Genomic DNA, 20,775 nt, shown 5'->3' on the forward strand with positions numbered 1-20,775 from the left:
TTCCACCGGGCCAGCGTGCCTGTGAGGCTCTGCCTTGGGCCAGCCCTTCCCCCGCCAGGATCTAAAGTATGCCTATCGGGGCCAATGGTGAACTGGCTGCTGGTCGGTGCTCATGGCACCTCTCCATTTCTTCTGCCACTAGGGGCCCAAGCCCACCAACTGCTAGTCAGAAAGGATTGGTCGGCAAACCCCCCACTGCAGAAGTGGTTGAGACAAATAACCAACCAGGACTCTGATGAGAAGGCAGCAGATGCTACGCAAAAGTCACAGGCAATATTTCTCTTCCCTTCTCTATCTGGGCTCAGGCTGAGGGACAGGTTGGGGCCCCTTGAAGCAATCCAGGGTCTAGATGGCTCCTGTCTCTAGGTCTGTGCAGACATTGCCCAAGGCCCTCTATCTCCCTGAGCTTCCACCAAGGAGACTTCAGTGGCCAATCTCACCAGCCCACCATTCTTCATATCTCATATTCACGATCTTCTCTGGGGAGGGCTGGCATAGGGCTGACAAACCCCAGTCCAGAGCTTTGCTAAAATAATGATACTGATGATAGGTAACATTAACGGGGCATCTCTCATGTGCCAGGCATGTCATCACAATAACTCTGTAATTATAATGCTCTTTCTATGGATAAGAACACTGAAATTTAGATAAGTTAAGCAACTTTCCCCAACTAGTAAGGGCAGGGATGGAACTAGAACCCAGTCTGATGACAAAGCCCGGTGTGAACTCCTAGTGAAAGCCACCAAAAGGACCGGGGCCTGCTCAGCTTCTCGCAACCCACAGCCAGCCTGCAGAAGACCAACTGCTTACCCCTTCTTCCCATCCCCCACCAAAGACAGAAGAGGTTGTTTCAAAAAGAAAGACAGAGAAAACACTAAGGCTGAATGGCAGAGCATCTCCAAATGTTGTAACGTCAACAGTGAAATTTAAAAGAAGAGGTGACTGAAAGGTGGCACCCAGAAAAAACCTAAATGCTCCCTGCTCAGCGTCCTCCCTTCACGAGGCTCTAAAGCTCTTCCTAAACACAAAGCCAGACTTAAAACTTAGGACCCTGTTGCTTTATGCAGACTGACAGGTCTACTTCGCCTGCCTTCTTCCTCATCTGCCCTTATTTTTAGGTCTGCCATTACTTTCATTGTTCTTTTCCAGATCTTTTCAAGTCTCATTCTCTCATCTTTCTTCAGCAGCTCCATGAAACACAGTGTATTTCCTGGTTCCTGAGGCTCACAGCTCTACAGATTCACCCTGAGACTAAACTAATTAGGTTTTGGTACTTAAAAAAAACCCCAAAACAAAAACCAGAACAGAACCTCATGGCCCGCTAGGACCATGATTTCTGATTTCTTATAATTCAGCATTTTATTCAAGACCTTGTTTTCTAATATCCACATGAGAGAGCAGATCAAAAAGTGAAAGGAGAGAAGAGAGTTGAGGAAGCAGAAAGGAAGAGGTATGGCAGCCAGATCCAGGCTCTGACCTCTGCAAAGGGTACCTTCTCACCCCTCATTCCCATTACCTAGGCGGGTAGACCTCCGCCACGATGGGGCTGGAGCATCCCATGAAGAAGAGAGGGACACAAAGAATAATGGAGATGGTCATGATGGTGGCAGCCACACGGGGAATGGTTTGCAGAGAGAAAACAAAACGCTTCATGAGGATTCCTCCAAACAGCATCCCCAAGGCTGCAGCGGGGAGGTTCACAGCACCTGGGTGGGGGTGGGGGTGGAGAGAGAGAGAGAGAGAGAGGCTGGTCTGTGTGCACAGGCCTGGGAGGGTGTGTGGACACAGACATTGAGGTGGGCCACGAAGAAGTGGCACAGCTTCCTGAAGGAACATTTGATATGTTGCATTACAATATGATACCTCACATTAGTTGAGCATTGACTGTTTGCCAGGCACATCTGCAGAGTGACCTTGACCTAGGGGATTACCTTGTCTGTGCAAAGGATAAAGAAGGAAGTGGAGCCCTTGCAGCCAGATGGATGTGGGTTGAATGCACCCTTATTTACTGCCTTTCCTTGCCTGACCCTTCATTGCATCCTCACTGTGACCACAGGGCAAAGGAAGGACCTGGCGGTGCCCTCTCCCTGCTAGTCAGAGGCCTAAGGCTACAGAAGGCCACAGCCAAGGACCACACAGGATGTCAGGGTTCACACCCTGACCGCTGTGTCCCATCTATACAGTCAAGCTCACCAGTGGATTGGGCCCAATAATTCACTTGGATACTTGGTGGGACCACATCAGTGCTTCTCAACTTCACTGGCAAAAAACCCCAATGCCGGGCCCCACCCAGGGTCTCTGATTTCATTGAGGGGGGCCTGAGCATCTGCATTATTTAAATCTCTGCAGGGGAGCCCAAAGTGCAGTCAGAGCTGAGAATCCCTGGGTCACATACTCCCTCCCCAAGCAAATGTATTCAAGTCCTTGAGAAGAAGGAACAAAATCAGGAGCATTTCACCTAACACCAAACTGATGCCCTCTCTCACCTCTGTTGCCCCTGATGATGGGGGGATCTGTCAGGCTTCCAGCCGCTCTGACAGGGAGGAAGGCAGCTCCCAGCTTCTCCCCACCCCAGCCTGGGAGGATAGGGATCCCAGATATCTGCTAAGAGCACTCTAGATTGCTGATCAAGAAAATTGTCCTTAAAATTCTTTCTCCTGGGCAAGTCCTCCTCTGGCTCCTGGGTGTCCGGTCTGTCCAGGACTCACCAATGAGGAAGTTGGCGTAGGCTGCGGAGGCGCCATACTGCTTCTCCAGGAACTTGTTGAGGAATGTGGAGAGACCGGCGATGACGGAGGAGAAGGTGCACTGAGCCAGGACCACCAGCATGAAGAGTGGGTTCATTAGGAGCCTCAGGAAGATGCGGGGAAACCCTGCAACCAGACTGCGGTCAGGGGCCAGGCCTTCTTGGGCCGCGGTCATCACGCGGAGTACGGTGAGACTGGCCGCCATCTGCCTCCTCCCTCCGCACAGCGCTCCTTTCTTCCTCAGGGCAGAGGCTGGGGCACCAAGGAGTTCAGAGGCCTGTCCAGAGCCACAGAGCCTCTCAGATCCTCACTCAGCATGCTCATGGGTTAAATAAAATGAGAATGTGTCAGGAAGAAATCAGGCAGCGGGCGATAGGTATAAGACTAACAGTGGGGACATTCGCCTCCAATGACTGCACCCTCCATGTGAAGGGAGGAGAGAGAAGAACATGGGCTGGGGCTAGCTCTGCTGGAATCTGTGTCTCCTGGTGGAACCCCTCCTGTGAGATGGGCCAAGTCATAGACCACCTGCCCTTAACGCCCTTACCACACACAATACCACATGGGCTTGGGTCCTCCTCGCTGCCGTGCCCCCCACCCCGCCCAACCTAGGGCTTTGCCAGGTCAGTCAGTTACGTTTAATGAAATCCACCAGGGAGCCTCCTGGCTTGACTTTCATCTTGTTCGCCTCATCCACTACGGCAGAAGACCTCTGAAGGCAACAAAGGAGATGAGTGTTAATGGCCCAGGCTCCCTGCAGCCACGCTTCCTACCCTTCGGGTCTCAGTGGCTCAGGGATGGGCAGCAGTGAGCAGCCCCAGGTGTGAGTCGGGGACGTCCAGAGGACACTCTCTCAAAGTAAGTGCCACCTGCCTGTCAATGAGCCCAGGGCTTTGGCTGCTGACCAAAATGCTTCCAGGCCAATGCCTCTCAAGATACCTCTGGGTATATTATTTCCTATCTAACTTCCCCACGACTGATGCCAAAAAGGGCCTGGCCAGATCTCACCCCTTGCTTGTCTGTTGTGGCTACATTTCTTCCCTGTCCTCAGATTCCAGGGGCCGTGGGCTTCTGAGACACTCTAGTCTAGAATGACCTCTATGTCCAGCTCTCTTTTTCTATATCCCTATGGGGTCTCTTCTTCCTTCTGGGCCTGAAGTTGAGTCCTGCTCAAAGCTCTGTCCTGGCCCTGTGCCCGAACTTTCTGTGCGTATCACCTTACCTCAGTGAACTCACCTACTTCTTTGGACTCGTCAGGCATAGCTGCGGACCACCACACAGACACGAGGCCCCCGAGCCCTGAAGCCATTAGGCTCTCCCAGGAGAACTCAACCAGGCGCAGGAGCCACCCTTCATGAGCACTTCCCCTACGCTGGGCACTGTGCCTAGCGTTCCGCACACATGGTCCCACCCCTCACAACCCCCTTCTGAGACACCTACTCCACCTCCAAGATTTTGAAGGAAGGGAAGCTTAGGAACGAGGAAACTTGCCTGAGGGCACTCACCTAGTTTATAAGCAGCAGAGCTGGATTCACACTCAGGTTTATTTGACCCCAAAACCACCACGATGTGCTGCCAACCTCTGAAATTTTTCCCCAAGACAAGCCCAGATCCTCCTACCCACTCCCCCACCCCCATCCCCAAGGCTTGGTGGAGATCTCACACACCTCAGTGCTGAATGTCAAGTTCTGCGTCTGGTTCAAAACCTTGGTGCTAACTGTAGCCCCTCTTCCCCAATCCAGGTCACTGCTGAGTCCTCAGCACCGCCTCCGAGAACATCTGTCCTTGCCCTGGCCTCAGTGGCTGCAGCCTTTCTCCTGGCCTCAGCCGCACCGGCCTCTTCAGGTTTCTAGTCTTCCTTCCTGACTCCCAACCTCAGCCTGACTGCCATGTTGCCACCTGACTGGTAACCCCATCACTGTAGCACCCCAGAACTTATGGGATCAGAACAGGTCTAGACTCGTCACCCTAACATCAAAGTCCCCGCCTAGATTTCTTGTCCCTGTTTTCCATTCTCATCCTTCTCTGATTTCCTTCCCCAACTGACATGACTGAAAGATGTGCGGAAGGTCTGCTCAAACTATGCTCCTCTCTCAGCCCGCCCTCACCCTCTTTAGCGCTAGGACTCTCTGCTCACTTGGTCCTTCAGGCTCAGGCATGATGGGTTCTATGCAATACGAAAGTCAACACGCCAGGTCACATATTCAGTTTTTATTGGATCTTCACTCTTTATCCCAATTTAGATGAGCTTGGTGTTTCCTGAGCGATATCCCTGGATGCTACCACAGGAAAGGCACACTGATGAGATGGCACCTTTTGTAAATTCGCCCACACTCTCACTTCTCAAAGCCTCTGAGAAGTCCTGCGTCATGAAATTCATTTAGATTTCACCCAGAATTTGCTTAACTTGCTACAGCTTCTCAGCTGCTCTCACCTCCCTTTCTTAAACTGCTATAGGCAGAGTTATGGGCTCTCCAAACCTTACCTCCACTCCTCTGGGCATTGCACGAGGAAAGAAGAAAAAGGGGAAGGAGGTGAGAACCAAGAAGCCTGAGGAAATGAGCAGGCCCAGCCACCAGGCTCCAATCCATCGAGGGTCTCCGGGGCTCAAGTTAACTAAGGATGAAAAGAAAGCAAAGGACACAAATGTTTGTTGAATGAATGCATGATCTCATCTTACTGTGAAGAGACCCTCTGGTCAGAGGGACCTTTGCCCCATGATGGAGAAGAGGTAAAGCCATGAACTAGGACCTTGGTCAAGATCCTATCCTTGACATTTTCTATCCTGGCCATTCTGGTCTTCCTGGAAAACGGAGGCCACTGAGCATGAAGTGGAGCACCAGAGAATCCCCAGGCTGAAGAGATCAGAGCCTTGGCTGCACTTTAATTTATTCCCAGTCCTTGGCAGTGACTCTCCTGAGTCTTACCATGGGCCAGACACAAGATCACATATTTATGTTTCTTATCCTGTTGGGTTCTCCCGACAAGTTTAAGAGGTAGGAGGAGCTACATCCACCTACTTCCAACCAATCAGAAAACTGAGGCTCAGAGAGGTTAACCTTGCCTTTGTCTAAGGTTAAGGTTATTGATCAAATTCAAACCTATGTCTTCCAGGTGTCCAAATGTGAGCTCTTAACCACTGAATGCTACAGTTGCCCAGTTGTATTTGATCCCTAAGGAAGGAGGCCTCAAAATCCTTGGGAGCCCAAGGAAACAGCCCCCCACAGAGTCAGATGCCTGGCCTCCAAGAGAATGCTTTCTCCTAGCAAGTCTCCTGTCCACGTCTAAGAGTCTGTATTGCATTTCTCTCTGTAAGGAAACTCCCGAGGCATGGAGGGGAGGAGAAGGAGCAGAATGGTCCTCAGCCAAACATTGGCAGGCATCCCTGGGCACAGCTCCTGGTGTACTGGGAGCTTAGTTGGGGATCTTTTGATTAACCAAGAGTCAGGAACCAATGCAGGATGTGCCAGTAAAAAGTCAATGATGGCTTGACCCTGAGGCACGAAGCTCCCTCTGGCTTTCCCCTGCTGTTTGAAGTAGAGGCAGAGGACACCACGCAGGTGACATCATGGTCTGATGGTCGCGGAGACAGGAGTCTGTAGGCTCTGGCAGCATGGGCAGGTTTACCACCTGCCCATATTCTTTGTGAGATGGGCAGACTCTGATCTGAGTGCTGGGCACAGGCAGGGGTGTCACTGCTGAGGGTCTGGCTCACACCTGCTTTCCAGCCACGTCTGACTGGCAGGAATGATTTTTAATCACCACCATGACAGGCAGCTGTAGTGGCAATATCTGGGGTCCCTTCTTACATCTCAAGGTTTCTCTGCAGGTGACCTGAATTGCACATTTCTTGGGGACAGAAAGTGTGGTTTATTTTTTTCAGCAGTGCACCTGCCTTGTTGCTAGCATCCAACATGTGCCATGGCGAGGGGAGGCACATGCCATCTGCTCCTGGCCGTCTGAAGGACAGCAGGGTGCTCACACAGAGCACGTAGGGCTCACATAGAGCGGTGAGCATTTGCAGTTGAAGTTTCATTCTCTGCCCTGATTGGCTGGAGGTGGAAGAGGGGGAGACAGGGAGGTCGCTTCATGAAACTGGCGATGGGATGGGCATCATCACACACACTCACCTGTGTCCACCCTGCCATAGTCCACAAAGATCTGCAGCATGACAGAGCCCAGCAGGTACCCAAAAGCCGGTCCAAATACGGAGATGGCAAATAAGATGGCTGGAAAGAAGAGCAGGGGAAAGCAGGCTGAGGGGGACCGAAAAGGTGTGGCGGCCTCAGGCTCTTTCCCTAGCTGAAGGATTCCTGAGCTGTCACCCCATCTGTCCCTGACCCTGACAAGTCCACACCTATGGCATTTCCCACAGACAATGCCAGAACCACTCAAGATCCTAAGATGTTCAGAACCAAAGCTGTTTCTCCTCCAGGCAGCTGCCCAAGAGATCCACTTGCCAGGAGGGAAATGCCTCCCTGGCATGTACAGATGCCGGCCCAGAGAAGTGCTGGTGGGCAAAGCTCTCTGCAGGGACAATGTTGGAGGCCCTGGCAGGAGCCTGTGAGGCCACAGAGCCAGTGGGTATAGTCTGTCTTGTCCAGGGTATAGGCCCTGAGGATGCTCAGTGTGGCTTGAGCTAAGAGAAGGATAGGAGCACTCAATTTCACATGTGCTTCTTTGAGGCCAACCTGTCCATAAGTGGATGGCTCTTATAAGTGGAATGACATGTGTGCCCTGGCCTAGGCCTGGACGACTGACCAGTACCAGTAGCTGCTGCTGGATGAGGAGCGCCCCTCTGCCCAGCATGGGGTTAAATGGTTACAGACATGACCTCAGGTAATCCCACAGCTGCCCTGTGCACAGATGCTGTCAGCCCCATCCTGCAGACGAGGAACCTGGGGCTCTGGGGCTCAGCCAGCTGCCCAGGTCACGCAGATGGTAGTTAACAGAACTGGCATTCAAACCAGGTCTATCTGCTCCCCAGGCCTCTGCCCTCATTTGCTGTGTTGTGGGGCAAAGAGGGTTAAGACCTCGATTCAGCCCCTCAGCACTAGGTAAATGTCACACCAGCACCCCAGCCCTCCTGCAGCCCCCTTCACGCCGGTGACTCACAGATATACAGGGGCGAGTTGTTGGGCTCCGAGAAGTCATCCACGTAGGAGATCCCAAAAGGCTGAATGGGCACTGTCCCAATGCCCGCCAGCAGCTGAGCGACCACCATGAGCCCCCACATGCTGCTCGTCTCCTTCCGGGTGTCCTGGGTAGTGCTGTGGCACTTACTGGGGGACAGGTCCTGCCCCTGCTTCTGGCAGAGCTCGGTTTGGAAGAGGCTGCCGTTCCCTGCAATGAAAGTGCCAGCCTGTCACCATCACCCCGGTCTCCCGGTTCCACCGGCTGGCCTCCGGACCGGGCCTTTCTCCCAGGCCTTTGGGGAGCGACTCTAGAAGCGAAGGTGAGGGAAAGGTGAGAGCATGGGCTCCCCACTCCAAGTGTAGCCCTTCTCGGGGTGGGGGGCAGGGAGAGGGCTCTTCCTCCCCTGGGTATCCGTTCTTCCTACTCTGCGGGTCCAGGCAGGGAGCTGAGCATGGAGGGATCCATCCCTTCTGCCCTGGATGAGGGGACCACCCAGCTGGAAAGGGGTGACCGAGATAAAAACCCAGGCTTGTCAGTGCCTGTGCTCAGCCTCAGGCTCAGGATCACAGGATGTGGTCCTCTTTAGCAGGACAGAAGCCAGTCTGTCCCACAGAGGGCGGTGTCATCCCTGGCCTGGGATGTGTCCCTGCTGGGTCATCCGGCGGCCTGGCTCCTGGATGACCACTGCTTCACACTGGAGAGCCTGCTGCCAAAGGCCTTTAATTCCCTATGAAACCTGGGCAGCTCCCAAGAATCAAGGGATACTGGCAGGGACTTCGAGACCCTTTAGTTCAACCCATCCTATTGCAGTTGGAGAGCTGAGACTGCACCCATAGGAGCCAGGCTGCACCCTGAGAACCTCTGTGAGGGTTCCAGAGACCTGCAGTGTGGTCTGTGGGCACCATGATGCCTGTGGCTGCGGGGACGCAAACAGGCTGTTTTTAATTTGGCTCACGCCAAACAGTCGGAACTGTCAGCCGTCCAAGATCCTGAAGGTTCCTGAGGGTCCCTTTCCATGAGGTGCCTTTCTATCCAGGCCAAAGGAAACCACTGGCATTACTGCTCTTATTCTTTGGCTTTTTCCATTTAGCACTAACAGGATTCAGTTTCATTCTCATCTGGTGCTCCCAGGGAGAGTATAGCTCTGAACTAGGTAGGCCTCAAAATGCCACAGAGAACACTGAAGGCTGAGAACTAGATCTGCCCCTCGCACGGAACTCTGCCCAGTGCTGCTGGGCCGCCCTGGACGGCGGGGTGGGGAGCTGGGGGGAGGGGTCGGCCCTCCCCCTGGTGCACGCGCTGCCCCTGGCCTGGCTCCACCATCACCTGTCCTCTCTACTGGCGTTTGTACAGGACTCACTGGAAAACTGCTGGCCTAGGGGGCTCCCCCATGGGCCAGAACGGTTGGGAAAGGCCAGGGGGGCCAAAACACCTGCCTGGTCAAGGTCATCCAGAGCTGACATCCGCTGTGTGCAGAGAACGGAGCACCCAGGAGAGTGACCAGTCCCTGGACTTTGGTTAGGGTCCCTCTGTACCTTTCTCCTCTCATCCCACGCCCATTGTCCCACCTCTCAATGCAGAATTCAGAAAGAGAGTGGTCCAACCTCATGGTGAAATAGGAGGCAGCCTCCTAGAGTCAGGGTGGAGATGTAGCCTTATTAACATGAGAAGACAGCTGTAACATCTTATAGGTTCAGAAAAATAACTTCCTGCCTGGAGAAGAGTATACGCCCTCATTTAGAAAACTTACGGGGACTAACTGAATGTGCAGAGAAAAACTCAGGAAGACTCTGGCTCTCTCGCATGATGGGGCTGCAGTGATGTGTGTGTGTGCACCTCTGTATTTCCTGATTTTTCTATAAGGAACACATGATACTTTTAAAATAAAGCAACAGCAAACGCTTTTAAGTTAAAATTTTTCATCAGTACATATAGCCAAAATTTAACAACATCTCTTCCCGTCTTGTGTCTTCGTTGCCATAACCACTGCCCTTCCTTCTGGCCTAGGCCTTCAGTCAGAGCTGTGTTTCCCTGTCCCCCAGCCCACCTCCTCTCCCCAGTGGGGCATTGAACCTTTCCCCAACTTACAGGCTCTACTGTAGAGACCTAGTTCTTGCGCCAGGAGTTTTAAACATGTACTTATTGCACAGGCAGACTCTGCCAAGGCTGTGACGTACATTGACTCCTGCTCACAGCAGTTACTGGTCTACCCAAGTGGCTGGTTGAAGGCAGAGCTGGCATTTGGACCCGCACATGTCTGACTCAAAGTCCACAATAAAGTCGAACCTGAAATGGTGGCTTTGCAAAGACACAACACACTTTATGCAGGGACGGAGGAGCTTGGCCTGGGGAGAGTTTCCCTTGCCTGGCTATGTTCAAACACATGGGCTCTCTGAACTCCGTAGGTGTCTGGGGCCCTACACTTCCTTCCTTCCCAGTAGAGGTATCCTAGAAAGGGGCTGGCTGCTGGGAGTTCTGATGAAACCTGAGACAAGACAATGAGATGAAACAAACACACAGTCTAGGGAGTCAAGAAAATGGTTTTAGTGAAATAAGCCAGACACAGAAAGACAGTATGATCTCACTTAGATGTGGATTCTAAAAAAGTCAAACTTGGAGAAGCAGAATGGTTGCCAGGGGCTGAGGGGAGGGGAAATGAGGAGGTCAAAGAGTATAGAGTTTCAAGTATGCACGATAAATTCTGGAGGTCTCTGATACTATAGCTTAGTATTGCATTATATACTTAAAATTTGCTAAGAGGACAGATCTTATGTTAAACCTTCTTTACCCCCCTCTACCATGCACACACAATTAAAGAAGGGGTAGGAAGAAATTTCGGGAGGTGGTATACCTGTCTATGGCCTTGATGGTGGTGATAGTTTCAGGGGTATATACTTATTCCCAAACTCACTGAATTGTATGCATTAAATACATACCATTATTTTTTACATGTCGACCATGCCTCAATAAAGTACTTTGAAAAGAAGAAAGAAATTGGTTTTAACCCTAGGTAGCTGTGCGAACTCAAGCAAGTTTCTAAACTCTTCTGAGCCTCAGGTTCCCTTGAGGCAGAGCCCACATGGTGGCTGGATAGGGAAGCTCCCCATGAGTCATTAAAGAGCTAGAAGGCTAAGGGTCCAGAAGGCAGTGCAGGCATGACAGCCGGGCCCCGCCGGACAGGCTGCAGGTGTGACAGCGGTGCCTGTTCCCTCGAGGGGAGGCTGGTGTGGCTCAGTACCGCTGCGGGGCCCGAGTCCTGGGGCAGGCACTGAGTCTGGCAGCACAAAACTGTGAAATATTTCTGCTGTGAGAGACACCATGGGGGCTGTGTAGCTCACTCCCCACCCCACTAAGGAATCCTACCACCAACGCTGACCCGTGCCCAACACCCGGAAGCAGGGGTGTGGTGCTGCAGACTCACGCTGTTCTCCACAGGGAGGCCCAGGTGGCCCTGGGCAGGCAAGGCCAACAGATGTTGAAAGGACTGGATTGGGAGCTTGGGACCTGGGTTCTAGTCCTGAATCCATGACTCCCTGTGCCAGTGACCTTGACTTAGAGAGACCTCAGAGGATTCTAGGGAGGGCCCAGCACTGCAGAGAGTGGGAGTCTCCCGGAGGGCCCAGCTGGCGGAGCGCCAGGCCCCCTGCTCACTCCCTGCCCTCAGTGCGCAGCCACGCGGGACACCCCAGGTGCATGAGCGTTTACACACCGTGGGCTCTGCTGGCCTTTAGAAAAAGTGATGGGCAAGTCCTGAGACCTCTATGCCCTTCTCAAGACCAAATGGCATGTTCAAGAATGAGGGTATAGCTGGCTGCCCGGCCTGGGAAACCGCCCTGACCCCCACCACCAACTGACCAAATGCTGCGGCGCAGTCACTCAAACAAATCGGCACACACACACTTGTCTGCTCACTTCCCTAGGCCAACTCAGTCTGAGTTGATGCATTTCCAAAGGGCCCATAAATGCAAGACATGCTGTCAAGTTTTCAAATGGCATTTCTTCCCAGAAAATTCAAACAATTTTGAGCATATTTCATATAAGGAAGTGAGAAAAGTTTGAAGTTCCCTAAAACCGTGGGCTGCTGTAGCTTGCCAATGTAGGTGACTGAGCCGCCTGTCTCCTCTGTCTAGGTGTGTCACAGCGCCTCCCTCCTGCATGTCTTTTTGTAGGTTGGGAGGTGGCAAGGCCAGGTCAATGTTAGGTGCAGGAGTGGTTTAAAGGTCACCTGAAGGCAAAAGCATTGTCCCTTGCTCCCAGTTCAGCCCCTGAGGGAGCACACCCAGGTCCGCCAGAGCAGAGTGGGTGATGCCTGCTTCTCAGGGGGACGGCTTGGATGCTGAGTTCTGAAAAGACGCCTGGACCGAGTTTCATTCATGCTCGGTTGTTCGGCTACTTGGCCGTATTTGACTGTGGGCAGGCCCTCCGCTGGGGCAGGAGGCGTGGAGCTGACTGAAGCAGTTGCAGGGGCAGGTGATGACGTTACAAACCTTCAGTCTCCTGTGGTACACACATCGTCGAAGAAGCCACCGCACTATTGCCTGGTCCAATCAAAACCACAATGAGATGTCGCTTCTCACCCATCCGGATGAGTATTACCAAAAAACAGAAAAGAAGTGTTGGGTAAGATGTGCAGAAATAGAGCCCTTGTATATTGCTGGTAGGAATGTAATATGGTGCAGCCATTGTGAAAAACTGCATGGCAGTTCCTTAAAAAAATTAGAATTATAATATAATCCAGCATTTACTCTCCTGGGCATGTGGCCAAAAGAATGGAAAGCAGGGACTTAAACCGGTATTTGTACACCAGTGTTCATAGCAGGATTATTCACAATAGCCAAAAAGTGGAAACAACCCAAATGTCCATCAACGGACAAATAGCTAAACAAATTGTGATGTATATCTATATATGCAATGAAATATTACCATTCCCTTAAAAACAAGGGAATTCTGACACATGCTGCATAAAAAGTGGGTGAACTTTGAAGGCATTATGCTAACTGAAATAAACCAGATACAAAAGTACAAATACTGCATGATTCCACTTATGAGGAACTTAGAATAGACAACTCATAGAGACAGAAAGTAGAAGGATGGTTGCCAGGAGCTGGGGGGAGTAGGTGGGGGGAAGTGGGGTTCAATGAGTACAGTTTCAGTTGGAAAAGATGAAAAAGTTCTGGAGGTGGATAGTGATACTGGTTGTACAGCAGTGTGAATGTACTTAATGCCACTGAACTGTATACCTAAACACAGTTAGAATGGTAAGTTTTATGTTATGTATATTGTATCATAATAAAAAAAACCCAGCACGGTACACACTGAGTTGAGAAAGAACAGGGTGTGAGGGAGCATGTGGGAGAGCGTTTGGGAAGATTCCTGGAGAAAGTGACCTTTGAGCTGGGAGGAATGAACAGGAGTAGACAGAAGACTGGTGGTGAGGAGGAGAGAGGAACAGCATACGAAGGGGCTCGGGGTGTGGGAGGCCCCCTCAATAACACAAAATGAAGTTCAGTGTGGTCGGCAGGAAATTCAGCCAGGGCGAGGCACCACCACTCCTGGAGGGCATGTGTGTCCCTGGAAAGGGCCTGGATTGTATCCTAAGAAAAATCCCAGAAGGGTGACAATCATCGGGGAGGAGGCAGCACAATGAACCCACTGGAAAGATGAAGGCCAGTTTTCAAGGCCCATGAAGTAAAGAGGGAAAATGACCCAGTCCAGAGACATTCCCATGGTACCACAGGTGATGCTGTGCATTGCAGGAGGGGCAGGGAGTGCTGGCTGACTCCACGGCTGTGTGGATGGTGATGCACAGCCCAGAGCGGGTGTGTGAAAGATGTGCAAGGCCAGGCCTGTCCTGGGAGAGCGGGAGAATCAAAGGGCCGGAGAATAAGTGTTGCTTTTAAGAATTCTAGTTCCTGCTTTTGCTGATTCTTATTATTTACTAAATTCTCATTTATTAGAACATCACTTTTGGCTAAGCAGGCTAAATTTTATATATATATATATATATATATATATATATATATATAATTTTATTTATTTTCAGAGCAAGGGGAAGGAAAGGAGAAAGGGAGGGAGAGAAACATCGATGTGTGGTTGCCTTTCATGCGCCCCCTCCTGGGGACCTGGCCTGCAACCCAGGTATGTGCCCTGACTGGGAATCAAACTGGCAACCTTTTGGTTTGCAGGCCCGTGTTCAATCTACTGGTCTACACCAGCCAGGGCTAAATTATATTTTTTGTGGGACATTTAATGGTCATTGAAGATCATGAAAATGTTGACTGGCTTATTAAGTCTTTTTTTTTTTTTAAGAGAATTTTTATGCGCTCATTTGAGCCAAATTGATGACATATGCCAGCCAGTAAGCAAGATCTCAAATGCTCCTTTATTAAGTCTTTACATGGCATGTTGCGTGGTCTGCCAATGCCAGAAAAACCTTCATGTAATTTCTCTTAATGAAGTGTCCAGGAGGCCAAACTCTCGGGAGACCATTTAACTGTTATTAACTTTTTAGAATTGATTTTCTAAAAGGAAAAATCCTTCCTCTTCTTAAAAAGAGAAATAGGAAGGGAGAGAGATAAGAAAACATTGATGTGAGAGAGAAACATTGGTTGGCTGCCTCCCGGACCAGGCACAAACCCACAACCTAGGTGCCCTGATTGGGGATCGAACTCGTGAATTTTGGTGCATGGGACAATGCTCTAACCAATCGAGTCACCCCAGCTGGGGCTATTATTAACTTTTAAAATGTCAGATTATATGTCAGAAACTGCCTTTATTAAAAGTATGTATTTTAAAACACAATTGTCCCAATTAAATCCAAGTCTACTGAGTTCCTCTGGCTATTCTGTATTCCACATTGGCACAAGATCTTCCAACAAACTCTCTTTTCATTATGCCAGCCTTGAATGCAGCTAAATCCATCCCAGAATCTGACACATGTGGATGGGAAAAGGGCTTTGATCACCTGCAGAGAACAATGCTTCTTTTACTTGGGAGTACTGTCCTCGGGGAATCAGGGAGGCAGGAAGCCTGGGAGCCAAGAAGAGCAGGGTTCGGCAATGGGTAGGACCGGCAGTTCCCTGGCTTGATGTGAGGACAGGGACAGGCATACCTCAGAGATAGTGTGGGTTTGGTTCCAGACCACTGCAGTAAAATGGGTATGGCAATAAAGCTAGCTGTAATCTTTTTGCTGATGGAGGGTCCTGCCTTTAATTTCTAAAAAAAATGCAACATCTGTGAAGCTCGACAAAGTGAAGTGCAATAAAATGAGGTATGCCTGTATTTATGTCAGAGACAGACACTGTGTGGGCTCCCCATGAACTCATGCCTGGGGCTCCCTGCAGTGGGTGGCTGTGGCCAGCTCATTCTGGGGAGAGTGAAGTTTTCTAGAATGTAGATCCTTAACTAGACTCTTCTGATAAAAATAAGGGGACAGGGAGAGGTGAGTCCAAGGCCCAGGAATAGGAGGAGAAAAAACCTGTGTCAAGAGCCTTCCGCAGAATTGGTGGGGTGGGCTTTCTTTGCCCCACTCTACCCGTCTCCTCTCTGGAGTGGATGGCTCAGATTTCTTCAGGAGCTCGGCCCATGTGAAGGAGCAAGAGCAAGCAACCTGCCCCCACTTTGCAAGCATTCTAGCAAAAACCTGGCATCCAGCTACTCTCCATGGACTTTTGGAAGCACATCGCCCTCCTTCCCAGAGGTGGCTAGCTCTGACTGGCCCCCTACCCCATGTAAACTGAGAGAAATGCCTGACTGCTTCAATCACCAAACTTCAAAGGCTGCCTGCTCACCCAAGGCCACCTGCCCAAGGCTGCCTGCCTCCATCTTGGAGGGCCCTGGGAAAGGCAGGGAGGGGAATCTATTCACTGGCTGGATATCAGTCTGTTTCTCATGTTCCCTGAGGCAGACTTCTGGAAGGATTAAGTTCATCAGAGCACATTCTTTTACCCGCAAGACACCAGAGGTCTGGCTGTGCCAGTTTTCACAGGGCTATGAAATGCTAACTAGAAACAGGCTGGGACCTCTTCCCTCCAGCTACCCCAGCTGCACAGAGTCAACCCTCTGACTCATCATCCCACAACTTAACTATGCAGAATTTCAGTTCTAATTTCTGGACCCCTCGGTGGGTTTGGAAAGCTAGGGGACTGCTCCCTTGCCGTGGTCTACTTCCCTAGAATGGAATCCATGGAGATGGGGCAGACCACAATCTGGCTACACCATTCGGTTCAAGGGCACATGTTCCAGGTGTGGCCAGGCCGCGGCGGGCTGGAAGGCTGTCAGGGTATAATAAGAGGTCTCTGCACAAAGTTCCAGAGTTGGGGCCAAGAGAGAACCCTAGAAGGGTCAAGCATCGTAGTAAGGCCACGGCAAGTGGGCTTTCCTTTGCCTAGTCATTCTCGTCATTCTGGTAGAGGAAAGAAAGAATTCTGCCAGGAAATAGGAGGGCAGCAATGACTTCTCCTTCAAGCCTTGGTTCTTGACTACCACCGTAACCTCTCTGATGAGAAGGGGGCATGGCTTGTGAGTGAGTAGGATCAAATGAGGTAGAGGTTAGCAAAACCCACTCCTCAGAGGCAATCCATGAGAGAACAATAGGGAAAGGCAGGGGTGCTTCCGGAGAATTTTCTGGAATCATGACCAGGGTGCCAAACCTTTGGGCTATCAGCAACCTCCTGGAACACCATTCAGAATGTTCCACTCTGAAGGACCTATTTCCTCATCCTTCTAAATCCGGCTACTCAACAGTTTTACCAGAAACTCTGGCTACTCCCACCAGCAGGCCTGGAACAGGCTGTCCCAAACTCACTCATAATTTGAGATCTCAAATTTGTTTGTAAAGAGGGCTGTTTGCACATCAGAAGTGACTGAGTTCCCAGTGGAGTTCACCAAGACTTACTAATCCATAACATGCCTGTAATAACATATGTTCTATGCCAACTAGACTAAGCTTCCACTTATCATTTCTATGGGCACGTGCATTCTGAGTTTCATTTTGGGAAAGTAGTAGAACGTACTCTTCTGTACAAGCAGAAATCAAAAGAGTTGAGATTGACAGCCTTGGTCACATCATGGAGTGATGGAAGGAATTCACATTTTGAAGCCAGACAGATCCAGGTTCAAATCTAGGTTCTTTTGCTCACTGGTTAGGGGCCTCTCAGAACCTCAGTTGTTTTCATCTCCAAAACAGATAGAGTAGCCCTGCCCAGCGTGGCTCAGTGGGTTGGGCGTCGTCCCTGCTGGTTTGTATACCTGGTCGGGGCACATGCCTGGGTTGCAGGCCAGGTCCACGGTTGGGGATGTGTGAGAGGCAACAGTGTTTCTCTTTCTTTCTCCCTCCCTTCGCCTCTCTCTAAAAGTAAATAAATAAATAAATAAATCTTAAAAAAAAAAACCCCAGATCTAATAATAGCTACCTTGCAATATTCTTATTAGGATTCAAAATAATGAGTATATTGTAACTTGGAATATAGTGATCATACAATATGATCAATTTTCATCCAAAGAGGCCAGAAATTTTGAGAAATTTAAATGGATAAGGGAAATGACAGAACCCTGGAGACAAGCAGTGTTGCCCAGGTTTTTAAGAACCTGGGGACTGGGTTCAGAAACTAGAAAAAGTAAGATCAGCACTGATCAGCAGCAATGCCTGGATTGTAATAAAGGAGCTGTGAGGCACGTGGGTTACTTGAGAGGGCTCATTCACATCCATGCAGAAAAGAGCAAGTTCAGGGGTGGCGGCAGAAGGACAGAGTTCCTCTGCTCTGCTCTCAGGACTGAGTTTCCAAGGCTGAAGCTGGACACGCCTTCCCACACTGCTACCGGGGCCCTAGAGGGGGCGATTGGGGAAAATGCCTGTTGTATTGAGGTGTCCATGTGACCCACGAGACGGGTGTCAGAGGGCGGTCCATGGTGCACAGTGCAGCACGGCTGGGCATTACACTGCTGGCAAGGGTCTTTCCCCACCACGTGCCTGCACCCTGAGGAATCACCACTAGGCCAAAGAAGGAGGGATTGCCTGGCTGGGCTCATCATTGAAATTGTTACTTAGAGCTTAATTCACACCCCCCCAGTAGGGAGTGAAGCAGAACTTATTGTTCACCAATTTGTTCAATAGGTCTGATGGGGAGCTCTTTGAAGAAGAAATAAAGCAATTAGCTGAGCCAACATGAGTTCATCAAGAGCCATTCGTGCCAAACCGGCCTCATTTCCTTTGTTGATAGGGCTCCCAGACCAGCAGGAAGCTGTAACACGGTGTTACTTGACTGAAGGAAGCCTTTTGACAAAGCTTGTTATGATATCCTGGTAGACAAGTTGTGGACACGTGCCTGGAGAGTCCGCTGGGAGAACTGGCTCAAGCCATGCCCAGTGCAGGAGTTGATGGGCCAGTGTGACCTAGAAGACAGCAGCCAAACTGTATGCCTCTCATCATTGTCATGGACTTGGGTGAAAGTGGGGAATAGCTGACACACTTATGAATGACACAAAGCTGGGAGGAATGGCTAATAAGACAGTCTAGAGGCTGGAAATTCAAAATTAGACCCAAGACTGTAAGAAGGGGCCTCAACCAATGAGAAGGAATCTAATGGAGTCAGTTTGGGGTGCTGTACCAAAGAACCATAGACTGTGTGGCTTATAAACAACAGGAATCTATTTCTTATAGTTCTGGAAGCAAGAAGTCCAAGATCAGGGTGCTGGCAAGGTCCAGTTCTGGAGAGAGCCTCTTGTGGGTGGCAGGCTGCTGATGTCTTTTTGTAACCTCACATAGCCAAAAGAGAGTGACCTGGTTTTCTGGCCTCTTCTTATAAGGGCACTAATCCCATTCATGAGGGCTCCACCCTCATAACCTAATCACTTCCCAAAGGCCCTGAACTACTAATACCACCACTTTGGTCCTGATTTTTCTTTGCTCTTTTCCCCATTTTTAGATCTCTGAGCCTCACACCTCTCTGATGGTGGCCAGTCCAAACGCTGATTTCTGAAAAGTCCTTTTGTTCTTGAGAATAAGAACCTGCCCCCACTGGTCTCCTGCCTCCTGGTGAGTAGCAAATTGCCCAAATGCGTCTGGTGGTTCCCAGTTCAAGCCTTTGGTCCGCAGGAGGTATCTGGGCACAGCCAGCAGCCTTGGCTCTACCGGGTGCGGCAAGAAGAGCAGACAGTTCCTCCCTGTGTCCTCTGGGGAGCCTTGGGGGGCCCAAGGCCTCTTGCAGGAGGGAGGGATCAATGGTTTCTTCAAAACCCCATTCCTGCCCTGGCAGGTGTGGCTCAGCACTGGCCTGAGAACCGAAAGGTGGTAAGTGTGATACTCTCTCCGGGCACATGCTTGGGCTACAGGCCAAGTCCCCAGGTCCCCAGTTGGGGCCATGTAAAGGGAGGCAACCGATTGATGTTTCACACATTAAGGTTTCTCTCCCATTCTTTGCCCCTCCCTTCCCTTCTCTCTAAAAATAAATAAAATCTTAAAAAAAAAAAACCAAAAAACCAAACCAATCACATTCCCCAGAAGGATAGGGGTATGCACCCGGTTTCTGCGGGCTATTCCCCACTGTCTAACAGTTTTTCTGGGGCACCCAAAGCCACTGGAATAGTAACCAGCCTTCCTTTTCCACCCTGGGTGCTGACTCTCCCAAGGAGACCCTCCCCACTGCCATAGGCGGGCCCAAGGCACACAGTCTGCCAGGGGTCCTAGAGAAGTGACTGTCCGCAGGGGAGCAGGACACTGGAGGCAGCTTGCTGCCTAGGCCTCCCTTCCCCCACCAGACCCCAAGTGGGCCTGCCTCCCAGCCTCACTTCTGAGTGTGGGAAATGACCAAACAAGCTCGGAGGGGCCGACAGAGAGGGGGAGCCGCACTTACGTTTCGGCTCAGACCTGAGCTGGAGACCCAGAACACGGGGGCACGTTTCTAGGCTGGCCAAGGTGGGGATTGTGACATGCCCACAGAACAGATGTTAGAAGAGCCTAACAGAGCATCAGTTACTCTCCTGTCACAACTGCTGGGGCCTGCGGAGAGGCTGGGCGCCATTGCCATGGAGACGACCTGGTCGGCGGCCGAGCTCCAGCCCCTCTCCTGGCCTTTCCCGAATGTCCAACCACAGCAGCCTAGTGCTTTCTATCATTTCTCCATGTTGGTTTCTATTCTTTCCTACACTATGCATGAAAAAACATGTTCCACATCAAATCGCATTAGGCTTTGTTGTGCTCATCTGTTCGAGGCTATTTTTCTCTCAGTTGACTTAATAATACCCATGTGTTCTATAATTTTTTTTTTTTTGTACCCCTCTTGTTTTCGTTTTCAGGTTAAATAGATCCAACTGGCCAGGCTGTGCAGCTCTCGCTCTGGCCATCCTCCACCCACTCACCTCCTAACACGCACACCCACGCTCCCCTTCACCCCCAAATTCACCTCCGCCTCCACGCACACCCCCAGCTCCTGCCACACACACCTTCCCTCACATACACCTTCCACAACGTTCCCACCCACACCCACACACCTAGTTATCTCGAATTGCTGCCCATCCCTACCCTCCCCATCTCCATATCCCTCTGCCTCCTCTCCACACCTGCACTCCTCACTGCTCCACTTCATGCATGGAGAAATGCCTCCATGTTCTCTCTCCATGCTCTCTCTCTCTTTCTCTCTCACGATGGACCCATAAACACACTCACACTTCCCTGCACACAACCTCTGAGCTCACTTACCTTACACCTCGGCTGAGCGTTCTCCATTGAACAGCCCTGAGCTCACTGTCTGGGAGCAGTTCCCTCAGTGGAAGGGCCCTGCGGAGCTCCCAAGGGTCAGTGGAGTGCGTTCTGCCCTGGGGGTTGGCGGGGCTGATTCCGGGCCCTGTGTGTCCTCCACTGATGAAGGGACACAGGCACTCAGGAGCCCGGGGC

General features: G+C 50.9%; 1 protein-coding gene across 2 annotated transcripts in view; it reads right to left on the reverse strand.

The window, feature by feature from the left end:
- SLCO2A1 (solute carrier organic anion transporter family member 2A1) overlaps nucleotides 1-20,775 on the reverse strand; it is a 78,276-nt gene that overhangs the window by 12,314 nt on the left and 45,187 nt on the right. For both annotated transcript variants that reach the window (XM_054594966.1, XM_054594967.1), the window contains exons 4-9: nucleotides 7,863-8,090; nucleotides 6,878-6,976; nucleotides 5,233-5,363; nucleotides 3,384-3,459; nucleotides 2,709-2,873; nucleotides 1,517-1,706 (exon numbers count right to left, since the gene is read on the reverse strand). In XM_054594966.1, the coding sequence (XP_054450941.1) occupies nucleotides 1,517-1,706; nucleotides 2,709-2,873; nucleotides 3,384-3,459; nucleotides 5,233-5,363; nucleotides 6,878-6,976; nucleotides 7,863-8,090 (889 nt within the window). The remainder of the gene's footprint in view (nucleotides 1-1,516; nucleotides 1,707-2,708; nucleotides 2,874-3,383; nucleotides 3,460-5,232; nucleotides 5,364-6,877; nucleotides 6,977-7,862; nucleotides 8,091-20,775) is intronic.

The sequence above is a fragment of the Pteronotus mesoamericanus genome, unplaced genomic scaffold (genome assembly GCF_021234165.1).
Source record: "Pteronotus mesoamericanus isolate MK-2021 breed Mesoamerican mustached bat unplaced genomic scaffold, CSHL_Meso_final scaffold_54, whole genome shotgun sequence".
Taxonomy (NCBI): Eukaryota; Metazoa; Chordata; class Mammalia; order Chiroptera; family Mormoopidae; genus Pteronotus; species Pteronotus mesoamericanus.